At 32.0% G+C, this 17,553-nt stretch overlaps 1 protein-coding gene across 1 annotated transcript; it reads right to left on the bottom strand.

Moving 5' to 3' along the window:
- Nucleotides 1-5,787: 5,787 nt before the first annotated feature.
- Nucleotides 5,788-7,814, bottom strand: LOC142607040 (protein NUCLEAR FUSION DEFECTIVE 4). Its single transcript, XM_075778452.1, has 2 exons — nucleotides 6,551-7,814; nucleotides 5,788-6,316 (listed from the first exon to the last, which is right to left on the bottom strand). Exons 1-2 carry the CDS (start codon nucleotides 7,684-7,686, stop codon nucleotides 5,896-5,898), a joined length of 1,557 nt encoding a protein of 518 aa, XP_075634567.1. The 5' UTR covers nucleotides 7,687-7,814; the 3' UTR covers nucleotides 5,788-5,895.
- Between the last annotated feature and the right edge of the window lie 9,739 nt (nucleotides 7,815-17,553).

Below are 17,553 nucleotides of genomic sequence, written 5' to 3'. Positions count from 1 at the left end.
CTAAAGAATAAAGATGGTGATATTTGCGGTATTTAGTTGCTGGAGTAGTTTATTGACCCCACAATGTGGAGAATATAGTCCAAGCCACATTTATTTGTGACCAATAAAAATAAGCAGAGCAGTTAATTTTGATTTGGATGGTAACCTAATACCTTTCGGCTATCGGGTGCACAATGCCATACAAGAAGACGCATTCATCATTCATTTCATAAAAGATTTTAAAATTTTTTAAAAAAAAATTCTAAGCAGTATCAATTGACTAATCAACTATGAACTATAATATTACCAATTGATTTGAAAGATTAATTTTATATCATCTTCCCCTTTATGCAAATCAATTTCCTAAATCTAATATAGAATACAGTAAACAAAAAGTATATATATAATTTAACATGGAAATACTCCTTGAATTTTTTTGCGCCGCAGTACAACGTATTGGGTTTTGTGATTTCAGCCTTGATCAACTTGAGTATTCACTCTTTGAAGAGGACATATGGAAATAGGCTTAGATGATTTCTCAGATTTTGTGCATGGCAATAGGTTTTCTTTTCTCTATAAAGTAAGTTATAAAGTCCATTTTTACTTGGCGTAATTATTAGGGCACGCAATTCTAAGTAAACATCCAATTTCAAGAATTAAAACACTTCAGTCTTGATTCTCGATTGATCGAAAGACAATTGAAATCTTCATAATTTGCTTCTATATTGAGTTTCTTGATCTCATCCTACAAATGACCTTGAACTTGTATGACCCATTAAATATTCATTTGACATTTACATTATCATGAAATTTGTAAACGAGTCGAAGTAAGATCTTTTACAAATTGGTTTGCCTTGTACCAATTTTTTTTTTTTTTTTTTAAAGAAATAAATCGATTCTAAGCAATATACTTCTCAGAATACTACTTTTTTTTCTTCAAAAACATGACACAAATCTGAATTTGATGGTACTACGGTTTCGTGAAGACCTAGCACAAGAAATATTGATAACGTGCTTATTCGCCTAAACACATGCAGGGACCTCGAAAGGAAAAGACATGTACAAAACTGATCAAACCCAATCATCATCCTTACGTCATTTGTAGGAGAGAAGGGAAATACTTGTTCGGTTGATTTTTTTCAACTGAAAAACTATTTCCTATCAACCACATTATCCCTAATAAAGTTCCTCAACTAAGTGTATATGGGTCCCATCTGAAAATTTTTCTCAACTATGATGAGACTTGAGAGCATGTGAGAGAATGAGACAGCGCTAAGGGCTGCCAAACTTTATGTACGAGGGAAGAGGGAATTTGTTCATAGCATTCCCATTAAAACTTTCAAAAGTTTTAGTATTTATTGTCTGTTTAGATTCAACTGTAAATTAAAAACAAAAAATATTGTAATAAAATAATTGTTAAATATGTAAATAGTATTGTGAGACTAATTTTTAATAAAAAAATTGCTGAAAAGTGATTTTGTGGATCCCATAAATAGTGCACGAGTGTACTGTTCATGGGAAAAGTCAACATTCACAACTTAAAAAAAAAACGCGATGCAAGAATCGCGGAAATGCTAAATCCAAACCGCACCTTAGTATTTCAAAAAGTTACTTTATCAATTTTAACAACTTATTTTACAATACATTCAACATCAAAAGTCCTATTTTTACTTTTATATAAATAATATAAATAACTTATTAAAAAAACTTCCAAAAAAATATTTTTTTAAAGAAAAAAAGAAAGAGAAAGTATTAAAATAGTATTATTTTTCGTAAGATATGATCTACAGTGAGCTTTCAAAGATGAAAGCTCACTATAACTAAGTTGCTATTTTTTTTTTTAAGAATGCAACATTTGTTGTAGCTTGCTTTTTAGTGTTTTAGATGCTAAAATAACATTATAACATTCATACAACCTTTGAAACAAATTCTCTAATTTCATTTTCCCCCTTTGTGGATTTTAGGAAGATTCCATACACACTCATGTTTTCAATGGGAGAAGAAAAAGTGCATTTTTATAGTTTAGTTGGAATGAAAATGTTGAGGAAAGAAAATGGGTGGATAAAAGTTTTTTATTTGGGTCCATAATTTTTTTTCTTCAAATTAGGAAAAATAATTGAAGAGAAAATAAAATTTAAAAGAAAAGTATAAAATTATTCCCAGTTTAAAAAAAAAAAGGAATTATAGTAATTTATTTTTTATTATTCCACTTTTCCATCATTTCTACCAAACACATATGATGAAAACAAATATATTTTTTGTTATCTTACTTTTCCATCCTTCCAACCAAACTGAGATTAAGTATCACCTTGTGATTAATGCACCTAAATTCACTTTTTTTAACAAGTACTCGTGGTGGTCTCATGTATAAGTTCCATAATTTAATTACAAAATGATACACAAGCATGTTGTGAAAATGACTGTAAATTTGGGTGTGTCCACAGGAAGACTATGGATCTTATGATCATAAAGATTGCGACCACTCTCCATGTGCTTCATGCCCATGCTTATGTTGTTGTGGAGGTGGAAGCTCAAATAGATTGATTGTAAAAATATTATGAACTATAAAAATATCTCTAAAACATAAATGTGAACAAAGAAAAAAAAAACTAAAAATGGTATAAAGCATTTTTACTTTGACACAAAGAGCTCATACTTGGAAAAGAAAGCAATCTTAAGTGCAAATCTTCCTAACATTATTTTGGCATTTTTTTCAAACAAAGAAAAAAAAAATTTCGTGGGCCCTACTTAAAACCCTTTTTTTTTTTTTCCCTCAGTACTTTTCTCTGGGCAATATGTCGTTTGGATGAGGTAATCCCACATAATCACAACTTTTACTATATATATATATATACATATATATATATATATATATATATATATATATGTGTGTGTGTGTGTGTGTGTGTCTTTTTCTCTTCTATTTTAAGTTTTTCACAATTTCAACTTTCAAACCCTTAAGTTTTGCTATAGAAACAAAATTTTACCTACTTAGCGTTCTGTTCGTTTCAGTAATAACATTTTCTAGAAAATGAGTCATTTTTCAAGAAGTATTTTCTATAAAATTTTCTCATTTTCTAATGTTTGGTAACAACTTTAAATGAGTTGAAAAAAACCTCCTAACTTCTCTTATTTAGCTTGCTGTGAGATATTGTTGTTTTTTAAAAAAATTTAATGAAAAAAAATCTTTAAAAATAAGCCATACTTTTTATGTTGATCAAAAATAGTTTTCCTTTGACTCATCTTTTTTTATTCTACCAAATACTAAAAAACATGGAAAACTATCTTTACACAAAGTTTTCCATCAAAACAAACAGAGCATTATTGTTTAAAAGAATAGAGAAATAAATGTTGAGTTTTGCATAATTTTTTAAGAGCATTTAAGATCATGAGGATACAACTTTATGGGTATATATATTGCTATATTTATCACACTTTTATATTGATTTATTTTCTCAATTTATTTTAAAAAAATCAAATTACATGTTTAAATTCTATATATTTAGATTAATCTCTTAATTTGATTAATTGTTATTATTAATAATTTTTTGTTTAATTTATTTTAATAAAATGAAATATATAAGTATAATCAATTGTGATTATGGAGAAACGAAATTATAATACTAATTTAGATTTAAATTCTAAAAAAATTCATATCAAGGTGGGTTTTGCTAATCTTCCAATTGAGTAAGTTAAACTATATATGAAAAAATAAATTAGAGTTTATATTATGTTAGATTTTGTATGAAAATTACATTATTAGTATATAATTGCTTATCAATTTTGTTACTAACATTTATTAATAATATTTAAATTAATTTTACTTTCAATCTTGTCTTCTAATTTGGCCCTTCTAAACTGAAATCCTAGCTCCACCGCTAGGTGTCCTATGTCCGCTCTATGATAATTATTTATATATTCTTTATCATTGGGTCAATACAATAATTGATTTTTGGTATAGATGGAAAGTTCAAACCTCATATATTTATTGTTCGATGATTAGAAACTTTACCTTGAGCTAACTAAATGAAAAAATAAAATGCACACACACATTTGCTGAGTAGAATTCCAAAGCCTAATGAGCGCAAAAATCTGGCATTTTTAAAATTGCCTTACACGAAATTGCAAAACAAGACTGAAGCTAACTGACATTGTGTGAGTGATTAATTCAAATCAAGTGTAAATGTCTGATAATCTGATACTTAGCCTATAGGCATGTCTTATTTTGGAACTTCTATGTATATGGCAATATATTTTCCAATAAAAATGCAACAGGATCTAATCCTTAAAGTTGCAGATTTTATATTTCAAAAGCCCCCACCAAAACAGAAAGAAAGAAAGAAGAAAGAACCACTTTATCCTTTTCTATTTGAAACCATTCGGAGTTCATTATGGTTAGTTTGGTCATACTTTTTATTAAAAGAGAATTTCGTAAAGCTCTGGAAGTTGTGGTTTTTGTCTTGTCGGTCATGCTAACGAGTGCCCTTAGAGTATTGGTCAACAATCCATTTTAGGAAAGTTTTGACATCACTTTTATGGGAAATGAAAAAAACCGTCAAAACATTAATTACTTTTCTTTCTTTCCCTTTAAAAATTTTCTTTAAATAAATTATTAAACAATAATCTAAGGGCATTCATTAGCATTTCTCTTGTCTTAATTAGAGGATCACAAAACTTAAAAAGGGAATGTTATAATTGCTATTTGCAATATCTCCTATACATAGTAATTATTGAGTATTCTCATAATATCATAAATGCATATTTCATTTTCTCATATAATTGCAAGTCCCGCTAATTAAATTTATGGCAAGACTCACAATTTATGTGAGGGAAAGGGAATATACATTTATAGTACTCTCGGAGTATTTAATAATTTTTTCTATGCAAATACTTTGTGTGCAACGTGTACATCTCAATCATATTTTTAATTTTGATTTAAAGTTAAATGTGTTAATAATTGAATAATTATTTTTTACTCTGGTAGTACAACTTTAAATCTAAAAATGAGAAATATGTGCTCGAATACTGTGCAAATAGTATTGTTAGAAATTTTCCTAAATTAAAAAATATGATCGCATGAGGAATATTTACATAGAAAATACAATAGATTTGTTAAGGTAGTTTTGTAGAGCAATAATATTTCTTACTTTTTCCATAGTGGAGAAAAATTTAATTTTAAATTATCTATCTTTTATGTGTGTGTATTTTTGTCAAGAGCCTTATAATTTAATGATATTATCTAATTCTCCTCCAGAGGAGAATTTGAGTTTGAATACTCATTCTCCAGTTGATGTAAGATATAGATAAGAACGACAAATCCAAATATTACCATCAACAAAATAGTGAGTTTCTAAAATTGATCAAGTTCAATTAAGTCAAAATAATTTCAAAAGCATTTTGTTACTTTTTTAGTTTTATCATGATGAATAAAGATATTTGTGATTGTATACTATTATAGAACTTGTAGTATAGCTAATTAGCTATAAGCATCAAAGAAATAGGTGAAAGTCGACATCGTTATTTCATCGAAGCTAAAGGTTCCCATCGAGATGAGCAATGGATGAGTGTAGGATTGCGTAACGATTATATATACTTTGCGATTTGGTATTCAATTGATGTAATACTTAATATCAATTCAGTAGGGCACCGATGAAACAGTATTTTCAGATTAGAACGATGTCAATTATCCAGTGTAAATAACAACAATGTCATGTAGCACATGACAACAATATTGCGCAATATTGTCACGTTATTATATGCCACAAATGAAAGACAATAGAAGATAAATAATTTACTCAACCATGAGAAAACTTGGAAGCCTTTTTTTTTTTTTTTAATTAAAGTTTAAAGCAAACATTATGGTATATGTCATTGGGTAGTATTACACGAACTAGGAAATACGAGTACACATATATCCTATACTTTTTGCCTATAAAACTTTCGAATTCTAGCATATAGAACTATAGCTAAGAAAGTTCCAAAAATACAAAGGGAACCCCAGATGATGAAAGTGTATTTGTAGCAATCCATGCCCATGCATTTTCCATGTCCATTTCCTTCCTTGCGGTAAAGACAAGCTGCCAAGTAACCAAAGAGAAATGATCCTATTGGGATATTTGCTACCACAACATTATGATTTACTGAGAAATTCTTCGTTCCAAACAGCTCGGTGGTTGTGGATACAGCGATCGAAGTAATTGCACCACTACACACACCTATAATGGCACTGCTGATGTGGAGTGACAGGTCGGTACTATTGGTGAGTAAAAAGAAAGCTCCTGCTGTTGGAGCCATCAATGCTACAATTGTCGCTGGCCTAGAAATCATCTGCTTTGTCCTGGAAGATCCAAACCAAAGTCCAAAAATTACAAATATGGCACAAATGGAAAGCATTTTTTACTGTTTTAGTACACCAGGAAGTGTTGCTCTTAAATACAATCAACTAACACATTTATGCATGTTTGCTAATTTGCATTAAATACATATGGTACAGTACTGCACCAAAATTCAACAATAGGGTATAGACATAGTGTAATTTGTCGGAAGAAGAAAAAAAAAAAAAAAGAGTTACCTTGAGAAGAAGTAATCCATCAAGGACGGCATGAGTCGGCCAAAGAACCCAAAAGAAGAGGACAATGAGACCAAAGTTGATGTACCCGAGTAGCCACGGGACTCAGCTATTTGTCCCAAGTTGTTCAAGAACACTAACCCAAGTGTTGCACCAAAAAAATAAACAAAGAAATATAACCAGAAATCCAATCTTGTTAGCATCACCTTCACTCCAATCTCCTCTTTAGCACAGACCTCATGTACCTCTTCGCTAGCTTCTCTCTCTTTGACCCCACTCTCCATTCTCTCTGCGCCTTCATTGTCTTCTACGGTAAAATCATACACTTTCATTTCGGTTTTTATATTCAATTTTCTCACTACTTCCATAATTTTTTCAACTACCGGAATGGCTATTGGGGCTAATAGGAACACGAAAATGCCAATGGCGTTACTCATTGAAGATAATTTACTCGACATGAACTCCAAACTACTGAATACAGCATAAACTCCAGTGGCTATTGTTATCACAAACATTGTAATGAACCCAACTCCCATATTTCTGGAACTTTTAACATCAACTACTCTGGCTAGTGGGGACGCTATGACGCAAATTATGACAGGTAAAATAGAATTGAGAAGGAGATAGGCTTTAGCTCTCTCAGTGGGTGAAGAAGAAAACTTAGCATCAACAATATCTGTATAGATCTTTGCACTTAAACCAACATAGCTAGTTGTCAACCCCACCACAATCTGGCGATTAGAAGGGAAGTTTCGTATAGCAATAACATAACAGACAGTGTTAATCCAACATATACTATTACCTGCAATAACAGTGAGTAAGAAGATATGGCCATAAGACAGTGAAGAAATTTGGTTGGTTAGAAAAAGATATTGCACGCCGTAACCGATCAAACCTAGAGTAGAACCGATGATAAGGACTAGCCAAAGGGGTAGGTAAAGAGATGCAATGCCAGCAAAACAACCAAAGAGTTTTCCGGCATCAGAGGCAAAGGCAAGGTTGTTGAGTTCTACTTGGGATATGGAAAGGAGTTGCTTGAGCTGAGAAGAGTAGGCAGGAAAATTTGAGTTTGTTCCGTTAATGGATTGAAGCCATATGATCCCCACAAGGCTTAGCCACTGAAGAATTCTTGTAGACATGGCAAAGAGTTTTGGAGATAGGGAATTGTTTGAGCAGCACTGTTAAATTTATAGAGAGAGTTGTGCCCTCATGTTTGGAAATTGTGAAGGGTGGCTACGAGTGTGAAGGGGTTTCGTGTGAAAGAGAAGGATGCGAAGTCAAAATGCTGGCAACAGTGAATCACACAATGTGGCTATGCAAACAAAATGTGGTGATTTATCGACCACCGCCTTTTTCAACAATGGTTGTTAATTTTTTTTGTATGTGGGTGAAAGAACATACAAAAGGTGATGCGCGTAATTTTTAAGCTTTTAGATTCACAGAATGGACATTAATTTCTGACAATAACTGCAAGCTTCTACATTCACAATGAGGTGAGTAAGATGTGACCACTCAAAATAAGACGGGATCATTCACGAAGGAAGAGGCTAGAGAGAATAGATTGTCATAAAGGAGTGGGGTGCATGGGAGGTGGTGTTGTTTCGGTTTGATTTAGAATGTCTTTTTCAGTTTAGAGTGTGGAGTGTGGGTTGGGTTTGGGTTTGGGTTGGCCTAATACTCTTGTACACTTGACACATGACACATGTATTATGTATCAGGTATAAAATATATAATATGTATATTTTGTATCTCGTTAAAGACATTAACTTATTGCTCAAAAGTCTTGCCTCAATGTAATAGACCAAAAAGATTTGCAAGCGGTTCCCACTCCCTAGATACAACCAACCAGCTATCTAACTATATATTTAGGAAATAAGAAAGTTTTGCAAGTCGTCCTCACTCTTTTTATTGCTTTGACTAATCAAATCAATAGGAAATAGCCTGGTAACATTAATATGATTGTTAATCTTGGTAATATATAATCAATACAAATATCAATTCCCATATTAAGGATTTAAAAACGTACTTTGACGAATCAAATCAACTGGAAATGGCCTAGTAAAGTTAGTAAGATTTGTTAATCTTGGTAATATATAATCAATACAAATATCAATTCTCATATTAATGATTTAAAAACATTTAGCAATGAATCGTTTAATAAGGAAATATTTACAGGCAACTGATAGTTTTAGAATCTCACTAACGTTTGAAAAAGTTTTCTAATTACTAACAAACATTTTTTGAGATAAAATATAGAAATTACTAACTAACATTGACTTTGCCAACTCACGATATTGTGACAGCTGCATAGTTAAACGTTTGACAATAAATCTTTCAATAAGGAAATACATATTATAATGAACTAATAACATATGCAATTAATAGTTTTAAAAATCTCAATAATTTTTGAAAAAGTTTTCTAATCAACATGCTATTTAGGTATTGTTACTTGTTTCTCAAAAAAAAAAAAAAAAAAAGATAACATTACTTTATTGAATTTCAATTTTAAAAGTTTTCAAAAAAAAAATTCAATTTTAAAAAAGAAACTCATATGACATCAATAGATAAAAACCTGATTCGCTAATTCATTTAAATGAGAATTTGATTAATATTAAAATAAAATACGGTAATTTTTATAAAAAATTATATATATAAACATCCCCTTTATAGGTAAAATAAAAATACTATTTAAACAGTGAATAGTGAACAGTAAAATTGACATTTTTACTATTCATTGTAAGTCAGTAGGATTCTCTTCAAGTGCATTTTGGAGGGATTTTATTCTCCGTGGGGAGCAGTAAGAGCAGGAACACATACTTCCAACAGGGAATCAAAACAGCTTTAACTTTAGCAGGGAATCTAAAGCTCTGGAACAGATTTAGTAGGAGCATTAATTAGGAAGTTTTGGCTACTTGTGCCACAACAGTGTCCAGCCTCAATGAACTCCTAATATATGTTGGATATAAAATGTATTTGACAAATCTAAAATAAAATAAATATTTATTTGTTATACGAGTTAAACCAGTTATGTTAAGTAGATCATTTCGGGTTGACACAAATAAATTGGTATGTCAAACATGTCTATTACGGGTTACGCGGGTTAACCCGCTTATGACACGTTTCTTATTGTGTCGCTTTCAGATCGACCCGTTTATGACCCAAACCCGTTAAGGCTCAACCCTAACCCGAAAAAGCCAGTATTGGGTTCGTGTCATATTCGCGAGTTGGGTCGAACATTGACACCCCTATATGGACTCTTCACCATGGCCAAAGAACTCCTGGTTGTAGGGGTAATAGGGATTATCCTTTGCAACAAAGGCCTTAGAGGATGCTTGAGAGTTTTCTTCTTTTGAGGTAGCATTTTCAGCCTCTTGTTCCTCCATCCACTTTTGTTTGAGGGCATAAAGAGCATCCTTGCTAAGATCATCAAGAGGAGACTTTTTCTTCTTGGCCTTGGCAGAGGATTTAGCAGATGAAGTAGCAGGTGCATTTGTTGTGAGCCGAGGGACAGCTGGTTGCACTGGAGATAGGGACTTAGGATAGGAAACTTCATTAGCGGTTGAGAATTCCCTGGTAACATTGTCAATAACATTTTGGGTGTGGGGAAACTTATCCCACCACTTAACATACCAATGGCGAGTAAGAACATCACCTTCTTTGACATATTGCCATTTCAAAATCCAAGGGACCTTGTATTTTTTAACAAAATGGAGCAAAGTTGGAAACTTGGTGCCATGAGAATCAACTTTTAAAACATTTGAGAAATACTTGAAGGAACCTATCAGTGGTCTCAGAAATATTTCAGATTCAGGGCCAAATTGGGTCCACCAACGGCTGAACCAAAGAGGCAAATGAGCATCGAAATTTTTGTTAAAATTAACAAACCAAGAATGGGTCATATTATCATCTTGGAGAAGCATGAATCTGAACCAAGCAATGATGTAATCATGATAGGAATAAGGAATAGGAGAATTTGGTAACATCTTGGTGGCGGCAGGGTTGGAGCCCCACTGTTCTTCAGAAATAATATCAAGCAATACAACACTGTGGTAAATAATTTTTGAAGCATTGGCTTTATCAAGTATGGCTTTAATAAGGATTGATTTTTCAAACTATAGGATATCAGAGTAATACCTTAAATTTTTTTCAGCATGCTCGAGAATCCAATGGAAATTCCGAGGAAAGTAACTTTTAGCAAGTTTTAGGGGATTAGTAATAGAAGCTTTGTTGGGTTCAATAGAAAACAAGTTTTGAAAGTATTGTTTTGGAACATACTGAGAAGCATTGAGGTTTCTGGGAAAAGAAGCCTTAACAAGTTGGTTAACAAGGGTTAGAGCATAAGGGTCATAAGATGATGCTAGAACGAAGGAGTAGTTTGGTTGGCGAATGGTCCCTAAAGGGGTAAAACAGTTAGCAATATCTAGGGAGGAGGCAGGTTCTGTTTTAACAAGTTGTTTAGCAATTTCTGTAGCAAGGTGTTTGTCTTTCAATCTCCTACTTGCCATTGTGGCACTGTAGAAATTCACGAGTAAGAAAATCAGGGATAGCATTTTGTGATCCTAAAATATATTCAATATCAAAATAAAAAACCCTTAATACAGCTTGCCATCTAGCAAAAATATGTTTTGAATCAATATTTTCAACATCTTTTTCTATAACATATTTAGCACTTTTGCAATCGATTCGTAGAAGAAACTTTTAGTTTAATAAATCACTTTGAAATTTCAAAATACATAGTACTACAAATAAAATCTCCTTTTTTACAGTACTGTAATTTATTTGTGCATTATTCTAGACTCCAGAATAGAAATGAACAATTTGTTTAAATGAGTTTGGTGAAACACGTTGTTTCAGAATACCTCCATAGCCAATTTCAGAGGCATCAGTTTCAACAATTTTGAAGGCATTGACAATAGGAATACCTAAGCAAGGCAAAGTTATAACATGAGACTTGATTTGTTTAACAAGGGAAGTATGAACTTCTGACCAAGGTGGGGGATTACTTTGTAATCGATCAAAAAGGGGTTTACATTGTTTCCTCAAATCCGTGTAGAAATCAGCAATATAATTTAGTGACCCAAGAAATCTTTGGAGCTGAGTTTTATCGATAATAACATTAGGAAATTTATTAACAAACTAAATGGCTCTATCAATGGGACGAATCTGTCCTTCAGAAATATCATAATCAAGAACACGTACTTTTGTTTGAAAGAGTTTGATTTTCTTAGCAGAGACAACAAGACCATTTTCTTTGATGGTTTCAAGAAATGAATACAAATGTTTCTAGTGCTCATCAATAGAGTTAGAATAAACAAGGACATTATCAATGTAAACAATGGTGAAGTGATTGAAAGAATTGAAGATATCATTGATAATATTTTGGAACTCACTAAGGGCATTCTTGAGACCAAAAGGCATAACATTCCATTCATAATGTCCAAAAGGAGTGATAAAAGCAGTTTTATACTTATCATTCTCAGTAATCTGGACTTGCCAGAATCCAGATTTCATATCAAATTTGGAGAATACAACTGCATCACTTAGCCTATGAACAAGGTCATTCTTATTGGGGATAGGATACCTAATCCATTCTAAGACCTTATTCAAGGGCTTGTAATTAATAACTAAGCGAGGGGTTCCTCTATCAATATCAGCATTTTTTTGAACATAGAAAGTGGCACAAGACCAAGGGGACTTGCTATTCCTGGTCAGCTTTTTCTCAAGCAAATCATGAATTTCTTTTTTACAAAATTCAATAGTTTCAGCATTCATTTGGATGGGACGAGCTTAAGTAGGAATGTTTTTCTCATTAAAATCTTTAACATAAAACAGTTTAACAATGTGCCTTTTCCTATGCCAAAAAGCATTGGGAATATCAAAACAAACATCATTGACCAAGATTTTTTGAAAATTATCAATCTTGGATTGTAGCAGTTTATCAGAAAGTTGATCAGTAATCTTTTTATATCTAACTTCCTACTTAAGAAAGTTTAGATGCTTGGTTTTAGCATGAATCAGATTTAAAGCATTATCAGTATAAATTTCAAATTTTGAAGCAAAATTAAATTTAAATTTTTGCCCAAAAGGGTCAGTAGTTATCCTATTATGTTCAGTACGGAAGGGGTATAAGGCATTTATAAAGGGAAGTCCAAGAATCACTTTATCAGTCACGTTTTTAACAAGCACAGAAGAAATCTTAAAACAAACATTTTCATAGCAAACATGAGCATTTTTTAATTCATATCTAATTTTCATATGAGTACCATTGTTTAATTCATATCTAATTTTCAATGGATTTTTCATAATAATTGGAAGGAATCATTCCTTCTTGAATGTAATTCATATCAGCACCAGAATCAATCATAGCAATAACAGTAAATTCATATTCATGGCAAACAACAATTTTAACTTTTGAAAACCATTTTGGGGGAAGCATCTTCTTAACAAGGTTAAGCTTGTTTTCAGTAGAAGCACTACCAGGAAGAGGAGCTTGTTGTCTTGAATCATCATAATCTCCTTGCTCATCTGGTTCACTATCAGTTTGTGGGTTATCAAGTTGTTTATCGATTTTGAAAAGTAGCCGTTCTTGTTTTAGATTAAAGTTATCAGTTTTAACATTTCTGAATTCATTTTTTAGCTCAATGATTTCTTCTTTAATAATAGCAATTTCATGTTGGAGCTCATTAACAGTTAATTCTTTGGACTTCTTTTTATTAAATCTTTCCAAAGTTTCATCAAGACTTATCTTTGATTTTGGTCTTTTATCATTTTGGTCTTTTATTAGGGTTTTCTTGAGTTTTTTAAGATATTCTTCTTTTAGCTCAGGGTTATCAATTTGACTTATCAAATTTATTAACAGGTTTTCTTGTTCTTCGCTTTTGGTTAGAACATTAATAGCTTTATTGGTTTTGGAGAGAACATTAACAGTATTGCAACAAGAATCTCTGCAGCCAATTTTAATGTTGGGTGAATCAGAGGTTTCAGTAGATTGGTAATCAGAATCAGATGATGAAGAAAAGTCTTCTGCACAAGAATCGGACAAAGTAGTTGTTTCAAGGATTCTAAACAAATCTTCTTGATCTTCATCGTTAATATTTAACATATTAAGTTTATTCTTCAAATTACCAAGTTTTTGGTGACAGTCTTTACTAAAGTGACCAAATTTGCCACAATTAAAGCATTTTCCTTTACCAGGTTTCTGTTTATCATAATTTCTTGAAGTATGTTTCTTTTTAGCATAAAAATCATTAGGTTTAATAAAACTCATTCTGTATTTTTTGTGTTTTTTTATGGTTATAGTCTTTATGAATTTTATCATGTTTCTTTTTCCCTTTTTGCTTGAAAGAGGCAATAGGGGGTAAACCATATTGTTCACAAAAATTACCCACTTCATATTTAGCTTTTCTGCTATTTTTTAACTGTTGTTTTAGCATTTTTTTTTTATCATTACACATGTTAATACCAAGTTTTTTAATAGTGCTAAAAATATCACCAAGAATCAAATTATCATAGTCAATAGCATCATTTTTACCCATCAATTCTTGTTTTACCTTATGAGCAAAGAGAGGGGGCAGTCCAGCAATAAACTTCTCTCTCCAATAAGGCTTTAAGCAATCTTTCCAAAGCATGACTTTGGAAATAAAAACACTACCATCAGTAATCAGACATAGTACGACATCTTAAATTGTTTAAATAATCACTAATTTGAGAAGAAATATTGGAAGGAGTACCAACAAAGCATTTAATAATAGTGTAGATTAAGGTATTAACTCCATCAAGAATACCTCAACCAATACTATCATCAAAGATAGGTAAAACTTTGTCATCTTTTTTAACAGCCTTTTTAATGGATTCTCTAGATTCTTCTGTGAGATATTTTTCCCACCATCCGCGAAGAGTGCCAAAAAAACCAATAGTAAGCAAATCAACAATTTCAACGTGGTCAAGATTATGGTTATTCATGTAAGCAGTGGCAAACATAGACATATGACCCATTTTATTAATAATTTCCTGTTCAGATAAACCATCAATATTTCATTCATAAATTTTATTAGCAGAAACAGAAAACTAGGTTTAAAAAATTCTTTCTTCAAACTGCATATCAGGAGGAGTGGGTTTGGAATACTAGTTTTTTGTAAAAGACATGGGATTAGGTTTTCCAATAAATCTTTTAATTTCAGGTAAGTCTAAAGAATTTTTATTAGAAGTAGAGGATGAAGAGTCAGAGTCTGTATTTTCATCAAAAACAGTTTCTTTTTCTTTTCTTTAAATAGTACGAGCAGTACCGGTAGAGGTATTCTACTCAAATTTTATCTTCAAATCAGAAAGCATTTGCTCAACCTTTTCAATAGTCTTACCCTGAGAGGTTTTTAAACTCAATTTTTTTCTTTGACTGGGTAAATCAATCAAAGGCTTCTTAGGTTTTGAAGAAGTAGGTTTCTCCACAAATTTCTCTTCAATACGGTCAAGTTGTTGGAAAGAAGTATTAGTAAAATTGTTTTGTTCAATAATTCTTAAAATAGGAATATCAGCATTAGCAATTTTGAAGGGAGAGGCCTTAACTTTAGTCCCTTTGCAATCTATGAGAACAGTCTCAAGGAGCGGGTGGCTGGACCAAACAATGGTTTTATCTTCTTTAACAAAATTTGACTTCTTCACCATGTTCAAATTATTTTTTGAAACATTTTTGGAAACATAGTAATTTTCAAGGAAATCAAAAAACAAAATGTGCTTTTACAGGTTATTCATTTTTTCTTTCCATTTTTGTTTAACACACTCATTTTCTTTTTGATCAAAAGTAGTTTGGTAGTTCTTTCTTTTGGCTTTGTTGTTAGCAGATTTAAATTCATCAAACAAAGCAACCATGTCAATTTCAAATTTTTTGCTTAAAACTCTTAGTTGACTATCAATAATAGTAGTTGGAAAATCTGAAGCAGTTGGGGACCCAGATTCGGTCTCTTCCTCTTCTTCAATAGCATGTTTGCTATGTGTAGAAGGAGGTTTTGTTTTTGTAGAGTAAAAAGCAGTGCTAACTTGGGAGTTGTTACTCGAAACTCCTTTTAGCTACAAATCTATTTTTTCAAAAAAAAAAAATTTGTAAAAATTCATTGAGATCTTGATCTCATTTTGAAATATCTTCAGATCCAGCAAAGGAATGTCTTCCTTCGTTGATCCTCAAAGGTTTATTATCCTGAAAACTTATCTTAACAGTTCCATCAAGGTATTGTTGGATATGATCAAGATATAACTCATCAAAAACAGGTTTAGTATGTGGAGTTTCTTGTTCCAACAACCATTCTTTGGGAAGGTTAATATCTTGCCATTGAATCATTTTTGGAATTTGAACCTTAGCATTAGGATTAGAACATTGGATTAACATATTTTTACCTTCAGGGTCTTTTATCCTGGTATGAGCACAAGGATTAAGTTGAGTACATAGAAGTCTATAATGAATACGATAAATGAGAGCAAAAGACTTGCTGCCTTCATCCATATCATAGCTAGATGTCAAAGCATTTAAGGTTAAAGCTTTAACAATATTAGGATCATCCAAAGTAAGAGAAATATCGGGATAACAATCAAAATAAATAGGACCATCATACAAGGAAGCAGTAATCATGCTAAGAATTCTATCATAAAACTTTTTAAATCTAGCATCTCTTAAACACATGAGAACAAAAGCATTAATACCTTTCCTAGTAAGAGGTTTAACAGCAACTTGAAGAAGGCCAATATGTAAATAACTGAATTTTTTATAAGAAATCATTAATATTTCTTTTAGAAAACAAGCTACATTTTTCATGAGTTCTTGAAATAGAGAAAGTTTATTCAACAGTTCTAACTCTATATTGAGAACAAAAAGTATTTTTAGTCCAATTAGTCCTGTAGATGGACTTAGGATCAACCTTGGGAATATTCCATTTCTGGAAATTAGGGAGATCAGTTTCTTCAATAGTGTGATCTTCTTCATTTATAATATTAGGAGGAATACCAGTCCTGGAGGTAACAGAGGAGTTGGATCTCCACAATCTATCCGTGCTATTCTAGATTTAATCACTCAATTATCATGTTTTTCTTATCACCGTTGCATTTCGTAACACATACCCTAATCAACCCTATACTGCTCATGCCCTAACACTTTCCTGGCAAACGGGCCTTACTTTTTGGTTTTGGGACTGCACTTTACAACTAAGGTGGTGCCAACGATGGTAAAAGGGAGCACAACAATGGAGCTACAAAGCTTTGAATACACACAGGAAGATTACAAAGAACACAACAACACTATCAACGGCTAGAAAAGAATGGCTCTGATACCATAAGAGGCATGGTTGCACAATATATATTAAGTTAAAACAGGGTAATATAAATAAGATAAAGATAAGTAAAAATAAAAGTAAAGATAAAAATGTAAAAGCAGTTTGAGATTTTAACAAAATATAGCCTTCATAACAAGATAAAACACTTACATGATAATATATATATATATATATAGTTGGGGGTGGGTGAATTTAAAGCTTGGATCAGTTGGTTGTCTCCACTAAAAACACTAAAAAGTGTTGTGGGGGAGCCGAGGACCAAGGAGCCCAATCCAAAAACGAATTTGTCCAATCCAAGCAAAGAAAGATAGGCAAACTCAAAGGATTGCGCCTACTCGATGAGAGCAAGAGAGCCAAAGGATGATTGGCACCCATTTGAAGCCCAAGGATAAGAGAAAGGATAGCAACCGGAGGAAATGAGACCTACGTGGTAGGAGGAAGCTTCCTAAAGAAGACACCTTTCACCTCTGCATTCAATGTTCTGCATCAACCTAACTAGTTGCATTAATGAAGAAATGACCTCTAAACAGCAACATCACAGCTAACAACTCTCTCTCTCTACGATTTCTAGAAGGGTCCTAATAGGACAAGTATCTTGAAGGATCGCCTGAAATGTACAATGGAGGGCTGGGATGCTAGAGAAGGGACTTCAAAGAAAAGGGAACCCCCAAAAAAAGGGGATGAAAAATT

This window comes from Castanea sativa, chromosome 8 (genome assembly GCF_040712315.1).
Source record: "Castanea sativa cultivar Marrone di Chiusa Pesio chromosome 8, ASM4071231v1".
NCBI lineage: Eukaryota > Viridiplantae > Streptophyta > Magnoliopsida > Fagales > Fagaceae > Castanea > Castanea sativa.
Note: the sequence above shows the minus strand (reverse complement) of the source record. Positions and strands in the feature narration are given on the sequence as shown.

Excerpts from the sequence above, each read along its gene's own strand:
- LOC142607040 (XM_075778452.1), bottom strand. The coding sequence starts at position 7,686 with ATGTCTACAAGAATTCTTCAGTGGCTAAGCCTTGTGGGGATCATATGG. Across the intron at positions 6,317-6,550 it reads ATGGATTACTTCTTCTCAAG|GACAAAGCAGATGATTTCTA; the intron begins GTAACTCTTTTT and ends TGGATCTTCCAG.